Consider the following 20,976-nt stretch of genomic DNA (forward strand, 5'->3'; position numbering starts at 1 on the left):
AATAGGCTGTTGCCATGTAATCTTGGCTGGCCTGGTACTCACAGGGAAGCCCAGGCTGGCCTCCAGTTTGCTGTAGTTCTTCTGCCTTCTTTTCTTTTCTTCCCCTTCCCCTTTCCCCTTTCCCCTTTCCCCTTCCCCTTCCCCTTCCCCTTCCCCTTCCCCTTCTCTTTCCCCTTTCCCTTCCCCTTCCCCTTCCCCTTCCCCTTCCCCTTCCCCTTCCCCTTTCCCTCTGGGAAGTCCTGTTTGTTGATATTGTTGTTCTTCCTATGGGGTTGCTATACCAGGCTCCTGTCAGCAATAGCTTCTTGGCATCAGCAATAGTGTGGGGGTTTGGTGTCTGCAGATTGGATGGATCCCTAGGTGAGACGGTCTCTGGATGGCCTTTCCTTGAGTCTCTGCTCCATTTTTTTTTTTTTTTTTTTTTTTTGTCCTTACATTACTTTTAGATAGGAACAATTCTGAGTTAAAATTTTTGAGATGGGTAGGTGGCCCCATTCCTCAACTGGTGGCCATGCCTATCTACTGGAGATGGTCTCTAAAGGCTCTATCTCCCCTTTGTTGGGTATTTCAGTTCTTGTCATTCCCACAGGGTCCTGGGAGCCTCTAACTTCCCTGGTGTCTGGGACTTTCTAGTGGCTATTCCCAGTTCTTTATCCCCCACTGCTACATATTTCTGTTCAATTTCCTGACCCTCTACACTTCTGTCTCTTCCCATACCTGATCCTGCCCCCTAAGATTTTCAAAGGAAACATTTTATTACATTTGCATGTGTGTGTGTGTGTGTGTGTGTGTGTGTATCCACAGATAGGACAACTTATAGGAGTCGTTTTTCTCTGTTTACCTTGTGAGTCCCAGAGATTGAACTCTGAACCCTATGCTTAGTGGTAAATGCAGACCAAGTCATCTCTTGGCCCTCCTTAAATTTTCATGTGTTGATTTTGTTACTGATATTTTAGACTAGGACTTTTTTTTTTTTTTTTTTTTTTTTTGGTTTTTCGAGACAGGGTTTCTCTGTATAGCCCTGGCTGTCCTGGAACTCACTCTGTAGACCAGGCTGGCCTCGAACTCATAAATCCGCTTGTCTCTGCCTCCCAAGTGCTGGGACTAAAGGTGTGCACCACCACCGCCCAGCTAGACTAGGATTTTTTTGTGTGATATTAGTAATGATTATTGATATAATGATATTTATTTCTGAAATTAATTTCTTTTTTTGTTTTTTGTTTTTTTGTTTTTTTTCATAGCTGAGGACCAAACCCAGGACCTTGTGCTTGCTAGGCATGCACTCTACCACTGAGCTAAACCCCCAACCTGAAATTAAGTTCTTACTTAACACCAACAAATTAGTTTTTTTTTTTTTTTTTTGGTTTTTCGAGACAGGGTTTCTCTGTGTAGCCCTGGCTGTCTTGGAACTCACTTTGTAGAACAGGCTGGCCTTGAACTCAGAAATCCGCCTGCCTCTGCCTCCCAAGTGCTGGGATTAAAGGTGTGAGCCACCACGCCCGACCTACAAATTAGTTTTCTATACTTACACTGAGAAAGTCTTTACTATTTCATCTAAATAAAGTGTTTTATATACTCTTTTAAAAAATTGGTTTATAAATACTATAGAAAAAGAAAGTCAACTCATGAGAAAGTGATCAGTTTACTTTAGAAATATATAAATAACAAAAAAGTCTGTTTTATGATTTTTGTCTTTAGAGATGAAGTTTTGTATTGCTGCTAACCAAGGAGCTACTTATTTATTAATGTATCTAACACGGAGTTTTCTTAGGTCGCCTAGGCAGACTTGAACTTGTATATGATCCTCCTGTCTCCCCTTTACAAGTCCTGGGATTACAGGTCAAAGGCACTAGGCCTTGCTGGAATGATTAAATACTAATAAATTTTACATTAATAATATTGAAAGATTTAAATTAGTGAGATTTTATAGAAAATATGATTAATCAGTTTTTGTTTGATTTTGTGTTCTGTGCGGGCTCAGAGTTAGTGCTCATGCATATTAGCAAGCACTGTACTAACGGAGCTGCATCTGTAGCCTACTGCATCTTTTGCATAGGATAAAATAATAATAATCTACATGTAAAAACTTTTAAAATTTTTATTCTTTTATTTACTTATTTACTTATTATGTATATAAGTGCTCTGCTGCATGTACGCACCTGCATGCCAGAAGAAGGCATTAGATCTGTTTATAGGTAGTCATGAGCCACAATGTGAGTACTGGGAACTGAACTCAGGACCTCTGGAAGAGCAGCCAGTGTGCTCTTAACCGCTGAGGCATCTCTCCAGTCCCCATAAAAACTAACTAAAGGTTTATTTATTTAATGTATATGAATGTTATGTCTGCATATGTATATGTGCACTACTTACATGTGGTACCTGGTACCCATAGAAGTCAAAAGAGGACATCAGATCTCCTGGAACGGGAGTTATAGATAGGTATGAGCTGCCATGTGCATGCTGGGAACTGAAACTGGGTCTTCTGAAGAAGTACTTTAACTGTTAATCTATGCTGTAGCCCCATAACCTACATTTCTATATTTGACAATAAAACATATCTTACAGATTTATACTATGATATATGTTAGATTATAAAGAAAGTAACCTCAGATACTCAGGAGTTGAGATAGGAAGTCCACAAGTTCAGGTAAGTTTAGCTGAGCTTCAGGGTGAATTCACCTTCAGCCTTGACAGCTTAGGGAGCTTTTAAAATAATCTTTTAAAATAAAGTAATTCAAAGAGTGCTGGTGAAACACCTCAGAGCATCATTAGGATGTACAGCTATGTTCAGCCCTCAGTGCCACAAACTAATAAATAAACACGTAGCATTGTCTTCAGTAGGTTAAGTCTTTGCTTTCATATGCACTTATATACTCCTACATTCTACTATGAACATGGAAGTTATTTTTTCACGTAAGTCCATTTGTAAGAGCATTTTTACAGAAACATTTGTTATTTGTTAGGCAGTATTTTATAGTGGAAAATGTTTAGATTTGGGAGTCAGATTTTACCTCTCGTCTTTATTATCTTGGAAAACCATCTAATTTTTAAAACTTCAGCTTTTTAATCTATTAAGTTGCTATTGCCTTGGCATGCACAAGAAAAAGAAACATGTAAAATAAGGTTATGTAGTAAAGTACTTACAAATTTTAATTATTATGTAAAATTTGTGGTTTAGTACCCTAAAATTCACACTCACTCAGATAATCTTTGTACTTGGGTATTTAAAGAGATAACAATATGGGAAAACCAGATTTAGAATATAACAGCTAAAAACTATAAAAGGAGAGCTGCTAGTTTCCCTCTGTAGTACTTAGATAAGAGACGGTAACTAACCCTAACTCTTTCCTTTCGTCTACTTTTCCCTCCCCTTCCTTCCCCTCCTTGCCCTCCCTTCTTTCCTTCTTTTCTTTTCTTTCTTCCTTTTGTAAGGGAAATAAATGGGGGCACATACAGATGATGACACATACTTGAACTTAAAAGTAATATTAAATAAATATTAAAAAAGGAGAAAAAACTAAAAAAAAAAAATAACAGCTTGAAGAGTTGAACATCACAAGTAAAAATGTTTATGCAAAGCCAGGCATAGTGGCACACACCTTTAATTCCAGCACTTGGAATGCAGAGGCAGGAGAATCTCTGTTCCAGGCCAGCCTGTTGTACCTACATACAGAGTTCCAGGACAGCCATGACTACATAGAGGGACACTGTCTCACAAAACCAAACCAAACCAAAAGAACCATGTAGATTTAGGTATTATACTTTCACTTGAAATTTGTTTATAGTTAAAGAAGCTGAAAAATAGAAAGTAAAGTTCCTGAAGGGAAAGGCTGAAGACTATAAATGGAACAATTGACTTTGGGTAATAGAAGAGTTGAAGAGCTACAAGTTTCCCTGATGTGATGGTGTGATTTTAAATATTAAATAATTAGCTGGGCGGTGGTGGCGCACGCCTTTAATCCCAGCACTCGGGAGGCAGAGGCAGGCGGATTTCTGAGTTCGAGGCCAGCCTGGTCTACAGAGTGAGTTCCAGGACAGCCAGGGCTATACAGAGAAACCCTGTCTCGAAAAACTAAAAAAAAAAAAAAATCCCCCCAAATTAAAAATGTTCTAGCTTAGTGTTCTTAGCTAAGTATGAGAAGTATGGAGAACATCAAGCTTACTCAGGAAGTGAAAAGCAGGCTAAACAGAGGTAGTAAATGGATTCTTATTGTTTAGTTTTGTATTAGTAAAATTACAGGTTTCTTTGTTTGTTTTTCTCTGAGACAGTCTCACTATGTAACTCTGGATGACTTAGAACTTATTGTGTTGATGATGCTGGCTTCAAACTAAAAGAGATAGGCTTGCCTTTGTCTCATGAAAGTTACTGGGTTTTTTGTTTATTTTAAACACATGAGGCTGTTTAGTTAGGTTGATAGCAGTTTAGAACACCAGTTTGTGAGGATATGTCCCATTTGTCAAGGAGAACTGAGGTTGCACGTAGCCCTGGAGCTGAGGAACAGCCTTGGTCTTTGGCAAAATCTGCGAGTTTGTAGTTCTGATTAACCTTGCTCTGCACTGTACTCTCATATTCCTCCTTTTCCGTTTTGAAGATCTTGCCTTCCTGGTACCTGGGCTTGCACAGCTGGTTCTTTTGAAGTAAGCATCAGCCAGGTGTTTGGGAATTTTAACCTTGCTGATACTATCTTTTGTAGAGGTGGCAATGACAAACTTCTGCACAGAGGAACTTGGTTGAGGGCAAGAGGTCCAGTCACAAGTAGCAAGCCACTGCCCAACTGCTTCAGGAAAACCACTCTTTTTCCTCTGTGGCCCCAGTGAGAATGATCAGGACAGTCCCAGGAGTGATGCTGGCAGGCAGCCTTCTCATGTGCTGACAGAAAGGCTTTTTTGCCATGGCTCAGCAGCTTCTGAGACACATCTTTGGTAGGATAATACCTAGGCATTTTTCAAAGCTTAACCACTTAGGTACCACCATTCTTGTCACCACCAACTTTTTTTGTGACAGTAGCAAGGATCTTTTTTTTTTCTTCTTTTCAACCTTGGACTTGGCAGCTGAGTATTTCCTTTTGTACAAGGGCTTTCTGGAATACATAGCAGATCGGGAGTACCTGCCAATTCCTCTAACTAGGGCAGGGTTTCAGCTGCAATGGGGCTTCCCTTTCCTGGGCTTTTTAGCTTTAGGGTTACCCTTTTTTGGCTGCACCAGTGGCTGGGGCATCAGTGGCGACAGCACTGCCACCAGCCTTCTTGGCTGGAGGTTTCTTCTCTTTTGTATTGGACTTGGCTTTTTTTGCCTGCCATCTTGAAAGATGGGAAAGAGCTTGTTTTTTTTTTTTTTTTTTTAAGTAACTTAAAAATTAACTTTTGCATGGATTATTGAATTGAGTATCTAACATTTTATACTATAGATTGTTTTTTTTTAAAAAAAGATTTATTTATTATACATAAGTACACTGTAGCTGTCTTCAGACACACCAGAAGAGAGCATCAGATCTCATTACAGGTGGTTGTGAGCCACCATGTGGTTGCTGGGATTTGAACTCAGGACCTATGGAAGAGCAGTCAGTGCTCTTACCCACCGAGCCATCTCGCCAGCCCTAGATTGGTTTTATAAGACTTGTAATCTTTAGAAATTTATTGTTCAGTATAAGGATGCTTCTCTACTGTTTTCCAGATTAGGAGGTAGAATTGCCTATACATAGGAATGTATGTATGTTTCAAAGTTGATAAGTATTTATGTTATATTTTGTTTCTGTTGTTGGAATGAGAAAGTTATTGTAGTAAAACCAAACCCCACAGTAAAGCTTGATACTCTGTTTTGGTTTTTAAAAAAATCTACTTCCATGCTAGGAAAAATGATTCATTTGGTACCCACTAGGCACTATTACATACTGTATACATATCTGTATCTCAGCACTGGGGAGATGGAGACAGGTGGAATCTTGGAACTCTTTGTCTAGCTAGTCTAGCCAAAACGATGAGCTCACTGTGAGACCCTGTTCCAAAAAAATGAAGTGGAGAACAATTGAGGATGAGACTTCAAGTTGACCATTGGCCTCCAAATGCATGGATAGGTAGCCATGTACACATATATAAAAGCATGTACACCACATGTGTCCATACACATACACGACACATACCCGTGTGCGTGTCCACATGTACATAAATTTGCTTAAAGATTAATTTCTCAATGTAAAGAATTCCTTTTATTATTTCTTTTAAACGGTAGAGCTGAGCGACAAAGGAATGAAGCCCTCTATAATGCAGAAGAGCTGAGTAAAGCCTTCCAGCTGTACAAAGAAAAAGTGGCTGAAAAACTGGAAAAGGTGAGAGAAGTGTTTGTTCAAACTCAGTGTCTTGTGTTACTGTCCATAGTTAAAAGTGGATAATTCATAGAATGTTTTTTTAATAAGATTTATTTATTATTATATCTAAGTACACTGTAGCTGTCTTCAGATACACCAGAAAAGGGTGTCAAATCTCATTACCGATGGTTGTGAACCACCATGTGGTTGCTGGGATTTGAACTCAGGACCTTCAGAAGAGCAGTCAGTGCTCTTAACCACTGAACCATCTCTCCAGCCTACATAGGATGTTTTTACCTATGGAATAATAATTCTAAAGATTTTATTCATAATAAAATAACATTTTTATTTTAATTGGGAATGGTGGTGCACTCCAAAATCCCAGCACTCAGGAGGCAGAGGCAGGTGGATCTCTGTGAGTTCAAAGCCAGCCTGCTGCTGTACAGAGCTAGTTCTAAAACAGTCAAGGCTACAACAAACCAAAACCAACCAAACAAAAAAAACCCAAACCAAACTAAAACAAAAACCCTATTTTGGAAACAAAACAAAACAAAACAACAACAACAACAAAATCCCCAAACTTTTATTTCAAATTGATTTTTATTTTGTGTGTCTGTATGTTTTTAATCATTTTAGTTTTTAAAATTACATATTTGGGAGGTGGGAGGCTATATGCACATGAGTGTAGGTGCCCATGGAGGCCAGAAGAACGTTTTGGATCCCCTCGTACTCAAGTTCCAGGCAACTGGGAAATGAACTTGGGTCCTCTGCAATAGCAGTACCTGTTCTTAACCACTGGATTCTCTCCAGCTCTGTTTATCTTTTGAGATGACCTTTCATGAAGTTGTTCACAGTGCTTCTGCCTCAGCCTCTGAAGTAGCTGGGATTATAGCTACTTGGAACATTATGTCCAACAATATAAAAGTTTCTAAAATATTAGTAAGGAAGATGCTTACCAGTGGCACACCTCTTTCAATAAGGCCACACTTCCCAATCCTTCCCAAACAGTTCTATCAAACACGAGTCTGAGGGAGTTAGTCTCATTTAAACCAGTGCATATGGGTTCCAGGGAAGAAACTTAGGTTGTCAGGCTTGCATTGTTAAACAGAAAGTACCCATGCCCACTGAGCTACCTTGTTTGCCACTTGTATTGCAGTTTCATTGGGAATATTTTAAATTTTCAAAAATTACATTTCTGACTGGTAAGATGGCTCATTGGTTAAGAGCACTGACTGCTCTTCCAGAGGTCATGAGTTCAAATCCCAGAAACCATAGCCCTGGAGTGAGCAGGGGTCTGGAGAAAGCAGAGGTTGGGGGTAGGCAGGGAGTGGGGGAGCAAGAGGGAGAAAGGGAAGGGGAAAAAAGAATGAAAAAAATTGTATTTCTGAAACACATGGATTGAGTTACTTGCATGTGTAATCCCTATTTGAATTGCTTGCCTTGTTCATGTTTAACCTGAGCATTTTGCCTTCAGGTGACATCATTCTTGCCAATCTGTTACTGGCCCTTAAGCATTTCTGAATAAATAGTAACATCTTCCTCTCTGTCTTTTGTGTATATTGTTTCTTTTTACTACAGTACCAGGGACTTAAATATAAGGAATACTTAGCCTATTCCTGTTTCTTTCCAATATCACTACTCATAGTTTTACCTTGAAACAATGTAAAACTTATGATTATAGTAGTATATTCACTTAAAACAATTTTTTGTTTTAGGTTCAAATTGAAGAAGAAATATTAGAGAGAAATCTTAGTAACTGTGAAAAGGAAAATAAAAGGCTTCAAGAAAAGTGTAATCTGTATAAAAGTGAACTTGAAATTTTGAAAGAGAAATTCAGGTACTTTATTATGGAAAAATAATTTTGATGTGCAAGTGGGAAAAAAGGAAACATTTAAAAACACATTTTTATTGTAAATATGGACTGTTTAGTAATGGAGAAGGCTAAGATTTGTGACTGAAAATTTCTAGGTATAAAACTAATTTTAATATAAGACATCTTAATTCTAACACATTTATAAATATAGAATAATGCAGATTAATACAGACAAAATGTTTTTAGAGTGTAATTACATTAGCTAGCTAGTAAAGATGCTTAAATAGGAAGAAAATTACTCAGTACAATTTTTTTCATTTATAAAAAAGAGCAGGCTCAAAAAGAATACCCATTATTTTTCTATAGTCAAGAAGGTAGATTAGGGACTGCTGAGGTGTCTTGTCAGATAGAGACACTTACTGCATAAATCTGCTGATCTGAGTTTGATTGCTGGCACCCCATAAAAGGAGAAGGAGAGAACCAATTCCACATAGTTGTCCTTCAACTTTTACAAAAGTGCTGTGGCACATGCTGGCCCCAGTCTCTGTCTCTCTCTGTCCCTTACTTCCTCACACACACTAATAATGATGATCAATGAATTTTAAAAATTTAAGTTAAATTAGGTTAAAGATGTTAACTGGGTCTTCTGACTTTGGTGTTCTATACAACATAATTTTTTCACAACTAATAATTTTGGTCAAGTTTCAGAAGGTAATAATCCATTTTTATAATCTGAGACTCAAGGTGGAGAGAACAATCAATATTTTTTTCTGTCTAATTGTATCATTATAGCACATTTTCCTTAAGGTGGATACATTTAGTATTTTGGTAGACAAGATAAAGTTACTAGAGTAATTCCTGGAGCCTCATGCTATCAATTATAGCTGTATATCTATCAGTATATATGTTTTGTGTGTATATATATATATATTCCTGGAGCCTCATGCTATCAATTATAGCTGTATATCTATCAGTATATATGCTTTGTGTGTATATATATATATATATTCCTGGAGCCTCATGCTATCAATTATAGCTGTATATCTATCAGTATATATGCTTTGTGTGTGTGTATATATATATATGTATATATATATTGTCTTATATTTTATAAAATAGCTTTTGAACAGATCTTGTTTTTATTTTAAAGTGTGTGTGTATGCCTGTTTTAGGAGTGAGGAGTTGTGCTTGTGAGTACAGTGTGTGTGCCTGTTTTAGGAGTGAGGAGTTGTGCTTGTGAGTACAGTGTGTGTGCCTGTTTTAGGGGTGAGGAATTGTGCTTGTGAGAACAGTGTCTTTGGAGATCAGAAGAGGGCACTGGATTTCTAAAGCTAGAGTTACAGACACTGAGCCACTTGACATGGGTGCTGGGATTGGAACTTACGTCCCCATGTTAGAGTAGCAGAGGCTTTTCATTTCTGAGTTGTTTCCCCAGCCTTTGTTTTTCTTTTCTAAGTACCAACTTTTTGTCTCATTGATTCTTTGCATTTGTTTGTTTCCATTTCAGTAATTCCCTGCTTTCTTTTTCCAAGATGACTTCACTGTGTAACAGCCCTGGGTATCCTGGAACTCTCTCTGTACACCAGAGCTGCCTGCCTCTGCCTCCCAAATTCTGGGATTAAAGGCCAGCTCCTCTATTCCCAGCACTTTCTGCCCGGTTTTAATTATTTATTCCGATTCTTTTATGAGTTTGGTTTGTTTTTTCAGACTTTTCTTTTCAATACAGGGTTTCTCTGTGTAGCCCTGGATGTACTGGGACCTACTCTGTAGATCAGGCTGGCCTTAGATCTACCTGATTCTACCTCCTGAGATTAAAGATGTACAGCACCGTGCCCAGCATAAATATTTTTCTTTGCAATTTGTTTTCAGAGGAAATTCTGTCTAGAGACATAAAGTTTAAGCAGAGTTTGCTTAGCAAAGCAAAGCAAAACAAGCACACTGTAAAGAGAGATTGGAGTGAGTTGTCCTGAGGCGGCTGGATAGTAGCCATTAGTCCTCTGTGTGGATACTTAAAATATTTTTGTAGTGGATGACATATTCATGTGGGTGTAGTAACCTTTTTTCCCTCCCAGATCATGGTGATCAAGATCTCCACAATCCTCTTGAAAGTTCACAAAGATGAGAGGGGCACAGTTGTCAAATCCACAATGTGGTAAAGATCCTTTGAGTATACAGTGTTTTGTCAGTAAGCATGCGTGGCAGTTAGGAAAGTGCCCTGGCACCTCAGGAAGACTACAACTGCAGCTTTAAGTACGTTTAACCACAATGAGGCATTCTTAGAGTCAGGACACAGCTCTCTCTAGTTCCCTGCTTACCTCAGAGCTTAACCCTCATCGACCAGGTGTTATCATCCTTTTCTCCTTTCTTTCTCACACTGTAGCCCAGGCTGGTCGAGAGGCACTGTATCGCTCAGGCTCTGCTCAAACGCAGAATAGCTGTTTTGTCTTCATCTCTTGGTTGCTGGTAATACATGTGGGCTACTATGCCTGTCCTCTCATCCTTGTATCCCTAGGATAAATGCCACTGGGTCATTGTAACTAATCTTCAGTATGGGCTGTATTCAGTGGACTGGCATTTTGTTGAGGATTTTTGCTATTTTTATGTAGGATATTGGCCTATACTTTCCCCTTTTTTGTTGTGTCCTTGGCTTAAGTGAGAGTATTTAAAGGTGATTATTGAAAATGTGTGCATATTTCACTTTAATGCTTTTTTCTTCACAGGGAGTTAAAAGAAGAACATTACAGTGGAAAAGAAAAATTAATGATTATGGCAATGAAAAACTCAGAAGTCATGTCACAGTTAACTGAATCTAGACAATGTATTCTGAAGCTAGAGAGTGAGTTAGAGGACAAAGATGAACTATTACGAGAAAAGTTTTCTTTATTGAATGAAAATCGAGAATTGAAGGTTCGTGTTGCAACACAGAATGAACGACTAGAGTTGTGTCAGCAGGACATTGATAATTCAAGGGTGGAACTGAAGAGTTTAGAAAAACTGATAACCCAGATACCAGTAAGTATGTTTGAAAAGGAATCTAGCCCACCTGACTGTGCAGTGGAAAAGGAACCTGCTCTGTTAAAGAGTGTCAGTCATTCTGTGGCTGCTTTCCTAGCTTCTGTCCTCGCCCTTGCTTGCTCAGTAGTGCTTTCATCTGGTACCTATTTCCTCACATTCACCTTTCTTACCCTTTCACCCTTTCTTGCCCTCTGAGATGCATATATAGGAACTGCACAGAAATTTTGAAGAGTTTTATTGAAGGATTATTTATGTGTTGAAAATTCAAGCCTTTAAAGTATACTATTGCTGGGCAGTGTTGATGCATGCCTTTAATCCCAGCACTTGGGAGGCAGAAGCAGGCGGATTTCTGAGTTTGAGGCCAGCCTGGTCTACAGAGTTCCAGGACAGCCAAGGCTACCTATCTCGAAACCCTATCTCGAAAAACAAAAACAAAAACAAAACAAAACAAAAGTATACTACTGAGCTGAGTTTTAGGTACGTAACTGGTTTGTAGCAGTCATTGCAATCCAGTCTTACATATTTTTATTATACCTAAAACTTCCTTGTGCCTCTTTACAATTAATGCACCCCACTCTCGGAAACCAATAATAGTTTGAATTTCTATGGGTTTGTCTTTTCTGGACATTTCATATGAATATAGTTATAACAGCATGTGAATTTTCTTGCATCTGTTTTCATACTTTAAGGGTCATTCATATCAAGACATATTAGTATTTTATTTCTTTTTAGTTTTGAATGGTATTCAATTGTGTGCATGTATTGTGTCTTATTTAGGCAGTGGTTGGTGAACATTTGGACTATTTCTGCTTTTAGTCTATGTAAATCATGCTGCTGTGAATATTGGCATAGAAGTCTGTTTGTTAGCATGGTCTAATTTTTCTTGGATAGATACGTCCTAGTAAAATTTCTTGGAAATAAACTGTTTAGAATTTTTCCAACACCAGTTCTTCCTCTGCATCTCTGTTGACATTTGTTGTATGTCTTACTTATCCCTCCTAGTTATGTGAGCTGGTGTTTCATTATCATTTTCATTTTTATTTTTTGATTGCTAATGTTGAACAGTGTTATATATTATTAAATAGTGTACAATTTTAAATATTCATGTGTGTCAGTGAGATTAGATAGGTAAAGAAATTTGACATTGACAGGTATGAAATAGGTAAGAATGAGAAAGTGATACACATGTCATGGTTTGTTTCACTTCGGAATGGATGGTAGATTGCATGGCAGATTTTACGAGTTTTAAAGTATTGTCAGTCATGGAAGTATGAAGCTGAAAGGAACTTGGAAATCATCAGATTTGATAATGTTATTTGACTAGTGAAAAAATATGGGTGCAGGGAAATACTAGCCTAACAATCGGTTATTGTTTGAAGTTTTTAGTCATTGGGTGTTTTCTTCATAGTTCTTCATCATAACTACTTTTTAAAATTCTCTATTATTTTGAAATTTATGTGTATTCTTTCTATCCATATCTTAAATATTGCTATTATAAATGCATCTAGAATGACTTTGCTTAATGAGTTTTGAAAATACTGTATACATTGTTATTTGTGCTTATTATATTTTGAAATGTATTCATATTGATTTATATAACTCAAACATGCTTATACAGTCTATTGATAAATACCAGATTGTTTCCATGAAATTGATAGTTTTCCAAACTGAGTGTTAAGAAGAAAACAGTTGTATCACATATATATTTTATGTTTATAAGTGTTTGTTTTTACACTTGCAGTTAAAAAGAGAAATAGTTGGCTTTAGGTCATCTCTTTGTAAGCACCAGAGGAGTAATGTTTCTGACAAGGAGGACAAATGCATTGGCTGCTGTGAGGCAAATAAACTCATGATTTCTGAATTGAGGTATAGTTTTTCAATTTTTTATAAGATTTTTTTTAAGATTTATTTTTTATTTTATGTATATGTGTATACTGTAGCTGTCTTCAGAGACATCAGAAGAGGGCATCATTTCCCATTACAGATGGTTGTGAGCCACCATGTGGTTGCTGGGAATTGAACTCAGGACCTCTGGAAGAGCAGTCAGTGCTCTTAACCAATGTGCCATCTCTCCAGCCCCATTTCTTTCTTCCTTTCCTTCTCTTTCCCTTTCCCTCTTTCTTTCTTTCTTTCTTTCTTTCTTTCTTTCTTTCTTTCTTTCTTTCTTTCTTTCTTTCTTTCTTTCTTTCTTTCTTTCTTTCTCTCTCTCTCTTTCTCTCTCTCTCTTTCTTTCTCTCTCTCTCTCTCTCTCTCTTTCTTTCTTTCTTTCTTTCTTTCTTATACTTTTCAATTTTTAAAGTTATAGTAAATAGAATGTTTTCTTGGTCTTTTAAATTAAAATGGTTAGTTGATTAGTTTAAAAAATTTAAGAAATTCCAGAGAATCTTATAAAAATACTTGCTACCCAAGTTAAACTTGGTTCTTTTTTGTGTGTGGCTGTTTAAACTCTATTCTAAACAACTGCAACAACAAAAAATTACAAGTTGTAAAATACTTTGACTCTTTAACAGTCTCATGTGAATGTTTCTTTGATATGAATTATTTGAAGTGGAATTTATAAGTTGTAGAATATATATTTTCAATTTTAGTAGCTTTTATTATGTTTTTAAAGAGGCTGAAGTGGTTTATAGCCCAACTAGTGGCTTGTGAGAACTTTAGTATCTTAGCTAGGGCGCAGTGATGCATGCTTAAATCCCAGAACTTCGGAGGCAAGGCAAGCAGATCTCTGAGTTCGAGGCCAGCTTGGTATACAGAGCAAGTTCCAGGACAAGGTCTACAGAGAAATGCTTTCTCAAAACAAAAACAGAAATAAAATCTTTTATTTATTTTTTTACACTCCAGATTTTATCTGCACCCCTGCCCTCACAACCTTCCCTGGTCCACCCTCTTACTGTTCCACATCCCATATCTCCTCCCCACCCAACTGACTTCTAAACTCCCTGGGGCCTCCAGTCTCTTGAGGGTTAGGTGCATCATCTCTGATTGAACACAGACCCAGCAGTACTCTACTGTATATGTGTTGGGGGCCTCATATCAGCTGGTGTATGCTGCCTGTTTGGTGGTCCACTGTTTGATAGATCTTGGGGGTCCAGATTAATTGAGACTGCTGGTCCTCCTACAGGGTCACCCTCCTCCTCAGCTTCTTTCTGCCTTTCTCCAATTCAGCCACAGGGTTCAGCAGCTTCTGTCCATTTGTTGGGTGCAAATATCTGCATCTGACTCTTTCAGCTGTTTGTTGGGTCTTCTGGAGTGCAGTCATGCTACATCCCTTTTTGTGAGTACTCCATAACCTCAGTAATAGTGTCAGGCCTTGGGACCTCTCCTTGAGCTGGATCCCACTTTGGGCCTGTCGCTGGACCTTTTCTTCAGGCTCCTCTCCATTTCCATCCCTGTAATTCTTTCACACAGGAACACTTATGGGTCTGAGTTTTGACTGTGGGATGGTAACCCCTCCCTCATTTGATGTCTTGTCTTCCTGTTGGAGATGGGCACTATAAATTCCCTCTCCCTACTGTCAGGCATTTCATCTAAGGTCCCTCCCTTTGAGTCCTGAGAGTCTCTCACCTCCCAGGTCTCTAGTGTATTCTGGAGGGTCCCTCCAACCTCCTACCTCCTGAGGTTGCCTATTTACATTCTTTCTGCTGGCCCTCAGGGCTTCAGTCTTTTTCTTTACCCAATACCAGATCAAATTCCCCTCTCCCTCAGCATCCCCATCCACTTTCCCTCCTAAGTCCCACCCTCCCTCCCCACTTGTGATTGCTTCTTTCTCCCAAGTGGGACTGAGGCGTCCTCACTTGGGCACTTCAGCTTGTTGACCTTTATGAGTTCTGTGAACTGTATCTTGGGTATTCTGTACTTTTTTTTTTCTTGGCTAATATCCACTTATTAGTACATATCATGCATGTCCTTTTGGGTCTGAGTAACCTCACTCAGGATGATATTTTCTAGTTGCATCCATTTGCCTGCAAAACTCAGGATGTCCTGTTTTTAATAACTGAGTAGTATTCCGTTGTGTAATTGAACCACATTTTTTGTATCCATTTTTCTGTTGTGAGACATCTGGGTTGTTTACAGCTTCTGGCTATCACAAATAAGGTTGCTACGAACATAATGGAACATTTGCTCCTGTGGCATGGTGGGGCATCTTTTGGGTATATTCCCAAGAGTGGTATAGCTGAGTCTTCAGGTAGATCTAATTTTCTGAGGAACCTCCAGATTGATTTCCAGAGTGGTTGTACCAGTTTGCAGTCCCACAAGCAATGGAGGAGTGTTCCTCTTTCTCCACATCCTCAACAACATGTGTTGTCACCTGAGGTTTTGATCTTAGCCATTCTGATTGGTGTAAGGTAGACTCTTTAGGTCGTTTGTTTTTTTTTTTTTTTTTTTTTTTGTTTTTTTTTTTTTTTTTTTTTTTTGGTTTTTCGAGACAGGGTTTCTCTGTATAGCCCTGGCTGTCCTGGAACTCCCTCTGTAGACCAGGCTGGCCTCGAACTCAGAAATCCGCCTGCCTCTGCCTCCTGAGTGCTGGGATTAAAGGCGTGCGCCACCACGCCCGGCTCTTTAGGTTGTTTTGATTTTCATTTCTCTTATTACTAAGGACTTTGAACATTTCTTTAGGTGCTTCTTAGCCATTTGACATTTCTCAGTTGTGAATTCTTGGTTTAGTTCTATACCCCATTTTTTGATTGGGTTGTTTGGTTTTAAGGTGATTAGCTTCTTGAGTTCTTTATATATTTTGGATATTGGTCCTCTATCAGATGTGGGGTTAGTGAAGATTTTTTTCCCAATCTGTAGGTTGCCGATTTGTCCTGTTGACTGTGTCCTTTGCCTTACAGAAGCTTCCCAGTTTCATCAATTGTTGATCTTAGAGCATGAGCCATTGGAGTTCTGTTTAGGAAGTTTCCCCCTTTGCCAATGAGTTCAAGGCTCTTTCCTACTTTATCTTTTTTATTAGATTCAGTATATCTGGTTTTATGGTGAGGTCCTTGATCCACTTAGACTTGAGTTTTGTGCAAGGTGACAAATATGGGTCTATTTTCATTTTTCTACATACAGTCAGTTAGTTCAGCATCATTTATTGAAGATGCTTTCGTTTTTTCCATTGTATATTTTTGGTGTCTTTGTCTAAGATCAAGTGTCCATAAGTGTGTGGTTTTATTTCTGGGTCTTCAATTCTATTCCATTGATCAACACATCTGTCTCTGTACCAATACCATGCAGTTTTTATCACTGTTGCTCTGTAGTACAACTTGAGGTCAGGGATGGTGATTCCCTAGCCATTCCTTTATTGTTAAGAATTGCTTCAATTGACTATTCTGAGTTTTTTGGCCTTTCCAGATGAATTTGAGAATTACTCTTTCCATGTCTTTGAAGAATTGTGTTGGGATTTTGATGGCGATTGCTTTTGGTAGGATGACCATTTTTACTATATTAATTCTGCCAACCTATGAGCATGGAAGATCTCTCCATTTTCTGAGATCGATTTTTTTTTTTTTTGAGAGACTTGAAGTTATTGTCATACAGGTCTTTTATTTGTTTGGTTAGAGTTATCCCAAGATATTTTATATTATTTGTGGCTATTATTAAGGGAGTTGTTTCCCTAATTTCTTTCTTATCCTGTTTATCATTGGTATAAAGGAAGGCTTCTGATTTATTTGAGTTAATTTTATGTCCAGCCACTTTGCTGAAGTTATCAGTTGGAGAAGTTCTCTGGTAGAATTTTTGGGGTCGCTTATGTATACTATCATATCATCTGCAAATAGTGATACTTTTATTTCTTCTTTGCCAATTTGTATCTCCTTGATGTCCTTTTATTGTCTTATTGTTCTAGCTAGCACTTTGAGTACTACTTTGAATAGATTTGGGAGAGTGGGCATCCTTCTCTTGTCCCCAATTTTAGTGGGATTTCTACAAGTATGTCTCCATTTAATTTGATATTGGCTGTTGGTTTGCAGTAAATTGCTTTTATTATATTTAGGTATGGACCTTGAATTCCTGGTCTCTCCACTACCTTTAACATGAAGGGATATTATATTTTGTCAAATGCTTTTTCTGCATCCAAGGAGATATTCATGTGATATTTTTCTTTGAGTTTGTTTATATACTGGATTATGTTAATGGATTTTGTATATTCAACCAACCTTGCATCCCTGGGATGAAGCCCACTTGATCGTGGTGAATGATGGTTTTGATAGGTTCTTAGATTCAGTTTGCAAGAATGCTATTGAGTATTTTTGCATCGATATTCAAAATCTTAAGTAATAACTTCTGGCTTCTTTTCATTTGTGCTAGGATTAAGCTTGCAATAAGAGAGGCTGAAATTCAAAAGCTTCATGCAAATCTGACTGTGAACCAGCTCTCTCAAAATGTTGCTAATGATAGTCAAGAATGTGGTAAAGTAAACACTTTAGAAACAGAACCTGTAAAATTAGGAGGTAGTCAAGCCGGTGAGTATATTACACTGAATTACTTTGATAAATGACAGTTAGCTTTTGCTGATAGTATTTTAAGGAAAAGATTATTAATTGATGATATTAAAAACACTTAGTCTCTTATTAATACCTATAGTTTTTAAAGACAAGAATTATTGTGCAGTTCTTAGACTTTGCATTGTTTAAAAAATGATATTGCTGAAACAAAATTTATCCAATAAGGAGTACCTATTTTAAGTACGTAAATGGGTTGCTGAGCATGGTATCACTTTGGAGGCAGAGGCAGGTGGATCTCTGTGAATTCAGTGACAGCCTGGTGTACATAGTCCAAGGACAGTCAGAGCTACAAAGTATAACACTGTCTTGAAAAAACAAAACAAAAAAACTCCAAATATACATATTTGCTTGCATGCAGTTGGTTTACATGTTTGTTTTAAAGTATGTTCATGCAGTTGTTAACATCACCATAGCCAAAACATGTAACACTTTTATCAGGATCTTTTATAGTCTTTTTTCAGTTTTCTTTAGTTTTAATTTCTGTTGTTGCTTTTCAGTACTGGGAATTGAGCCAGGGATGGAGCTATATTCTCAGCCCTTTATTAAATTCTCTTAAAAGTGAAAGCTGTTCTTTTCAGAAAAAAAAGTACTTAAAAGAATAAACTTTTCTTTAAGCAATACTTTGCATCCCACTCGTTTTTATGTTGTATTATCATTTTATACAGTTTAAAGCAATTGATTGCTTCTTTAGTATTGAATCTTGGGCTATGTGTTTGTGTTTTTAAGTCTGATTTATTTTGTTTAGTAAAAAAAATACACTGTTTTAAAACTGAGGCTGGTCTTGAACTGACAATGTAACAAAGTTGGCTCTATCATAATACTTTGTTTTAATCACGCAGCTCTCCCAGTTCCTCCCTGTGCTCCCTGTACCTCTGGCTACTTCCTTCCTATCCCTCTTACACTTTCTCAGCTCATGCATTCCATTCACATGCCCTCTCTCTTCCCCCTCTCTTATCCTAATTTCATGATTTACACATGTGTGTTGTGCACTGTCATAAACATTTATCATTGAAATCTGAGTTGCATATATTAGAAGACAAAACATGGTACTTGTCTTTCTGAGTTTGGCTTATTTCATTTAACATTATGATCTTCATTTGTACCCACTTTCCAGAAATCAACATAATCCATTCTTTATGCCTATTTTGTGCAGTAATAAATACGAATGTGCAAGTATCCTGTGTGTTGACTTAGAATCTCTTGCATATAGAGTGGTGTAGCTGGGTCACATGTTTGATTGTAGAGGTTAGAAAACTTCCAGGTTTGACAAGTTGGCTCAGTGGGTGAAGGTGCTTGCCACCAAGCGTGACCACCTGTGTTCAGTACCACACAGTGAGGAGAGGACTGATTCTAGAAAGGTGTCCTCTGTGCTCCATGTGCATTCTGTATCATGTATGCATGCACATGCACATACAGACTTTTCTTTAAAGAAAAACTTCTATTTTGATGTCCATAATAACTGCATATTGTCATTTGTTCTTGATATTATCTATTCTACTGTGTGGGGTGGACTCTCTAGGCAATTTCAATATGCATCTCCTTGATGGTTTAATATGTTGAGCTAATTTTCAAACCTTTATTTGGCCATTTGTATTTTTTCTGTTAAACACTCTATCTACTTCATTAGCCCATTTATTGATTAGAGTTTTGTTGTTTAATTTTTACTGTTATTTAATATTCTAGATATTATTCATGTGTCTGACCTGTAATTGGCAGAGAGTGCAATACATTTTCTTTTTATTCTAATAATTAATTTACCATGCAGAAGCTTTTAAATTTCATACTAATCTCATTTATCAATTCTTATGATTTTTATCTCTGCAATTGGAGTTCTTTTTTTTTTTTTTTTTTTTTTCTTTTTTTTTTTTTTTTTTTTGGTTTTTCGAGACAGGGTTTCTCTGTGTAGTCCTGGCTGTCCTGGAACTCACTCTGTAGACCAGGCTGGCCTCGAACTCAGAAATCCGCCTGCCTCTGCCTCCCAAGTGCTGGGATTAAAGGCGTGCGCCACCACGCCCGGCCTGCAATTGGAGTTCTTAAAACAAAATCCTTGCCTATAACTATATCCTGAAGTGTTTTACAATTTCTCCTCAGGTAACTTCAGAATTTCAGCTTTTACATTAAGTTATTTACAAATAACTTAATGTAAAATGTTATTTGTTATACAGGATAAAAGATAGGGATCTAATTAATTTTTCTCTATATGGAAACCCACTTTCCCCGCACATTTTCTTAAAATATTGTCTTTTTTCAAATGTGTGTTTTTGACACTCGTCAAAAATTAAGTGGCTATACCTGTGTCACCTTCTTTATGGGTTCTCTATTTCATTAGCCTGCCTCTGTTTTTGCGCCAGTATTGTGTTGTTTTTGTTGTTGTCTGTTTTCATTTTTGTTTTTTTGATACAGGGTCTGCCTGTGTTGACCATGCTGGCCTTGTGCTTACTAGAGATCCATTTACTTCTGCTTCCCAAGTTCTGGGAGTAAAGGTGTGGGATACCATGTTCAGTAATACCATGCTGTTTTTAACACTATAGTTCTGTAATATAATTTGAGATCAAGTGTTGTGATACCTCTCGTATTCTTTCTGTTGAATATTGTCTTGGTTGTTCATGATCATTTATGATTCCATATAATTATTAAAATAGTTTTCTAGTTCTGTAAAAAAATCATTGGAATTTTGATTGATATTTATTTAATTGAATCTGTAGTTTGCCTTGAGTACTGTAGTTATTTTCACAATATTAATTCTGCCAATCCATGAGCATAGGAGATCTTTCTAACTAATATTCTCTTCAGTTTCTTTCTACTGTATCTTAAAATTTTCATTATAGAGGTATTTCATCACCTTAGGTTATTTCTAGGTACTTTAAATATTATATCACATTATCTGCAATTTGGGATGATTGAACTTCTTTCTATCTGTATCTCCTCCTTCCCATTTTTTCCTTGTCTTATTGCTCCAGCTAAGACTTCAAGCACTGCCAAGAGACAGGACAGTGATCCCCTTGTCACATTCCAGGTTTTGGATGAAGTGTTCTACATTTTCTCCCATTTAGTATAATAGTGGCCAAAAGTTTTGTTGTCTACAGCTTTTATTATGGTAATATGTAGTGCTTCTATGCCTAGTTTCTTTAGGCCTTTTTATTATGGGAGAATATTGAACTGTATTGAATGTCTTTTGTGCATAAATTGAGATGGTCATATGGTTTTTGTCCTTAAGGTTTTTATATGCTATATTACACTTACTAATTTGCATATCCTATAATTGTTTATATTATAAATTAAACTTCATTATTAAATCTTTCAACCATTTAAGTCTGTTTTTGACTCTTGAACTTCTATTTAGAGCAATTTTTCT

General features: G+C 37.3%; 1 protein-coding gene and 1 pseudogene across 1 annotated transcript in view; one reads left to right on the forward strand and one right to left on the reverse strand.

The window, feature by feature from the left end:
- Window positions 1-20,976, forward strand: part of Ccdc18 (coiled-coil domain containing 18) — a 105,451-nt gene that overhangs the window by 21,405 nt on the left and 63,070 nt on the right. Inside the window, exons 7-11 of the mRNA XM_085836987.1 lie at window positions 6,230-6,326; window positions 8,021-8,142; window positions 10,839-11,130; window positions 12,875-12,999; window positions 17,425-17,579. Coding sequence (XP_085693113.1) covers window positions 6,230-6,326; window positions 8,021-8,142; window positions 10,839-11,130; window positions 12,875-12,999; window positions 17,425-17,579 — 791 coding nt within the window. The remainder of the gene's footprint in view (window positions 1-6,229; window positions 6,327-8,020; window positions 8,143-10,838; window positions 11,131-12,874; window positions 13,000-17,424; window positions 17,580-20,976) is intronic.
- Window positions 4,423-5,285, reverse strand: LOC110294089 (large ribosomal subunit protein eL6 pseudogene; annotated as a pseudogene).

This window comes from Mus caroli, unplaced genomic scaffold, assembly GCF_978045245.1.
Source record: "Mus caroli unplaced genomic scaffold, Mus_caroli_1 scaffold_4, whole genome shotgun sequence".
Classification (NCBI taxonomy): domain Eukaryota; kingdom Metazoa; phylum Chordata; class Mammalia; order Rodentia; family Muridae; genus Mus; species Mus caroli.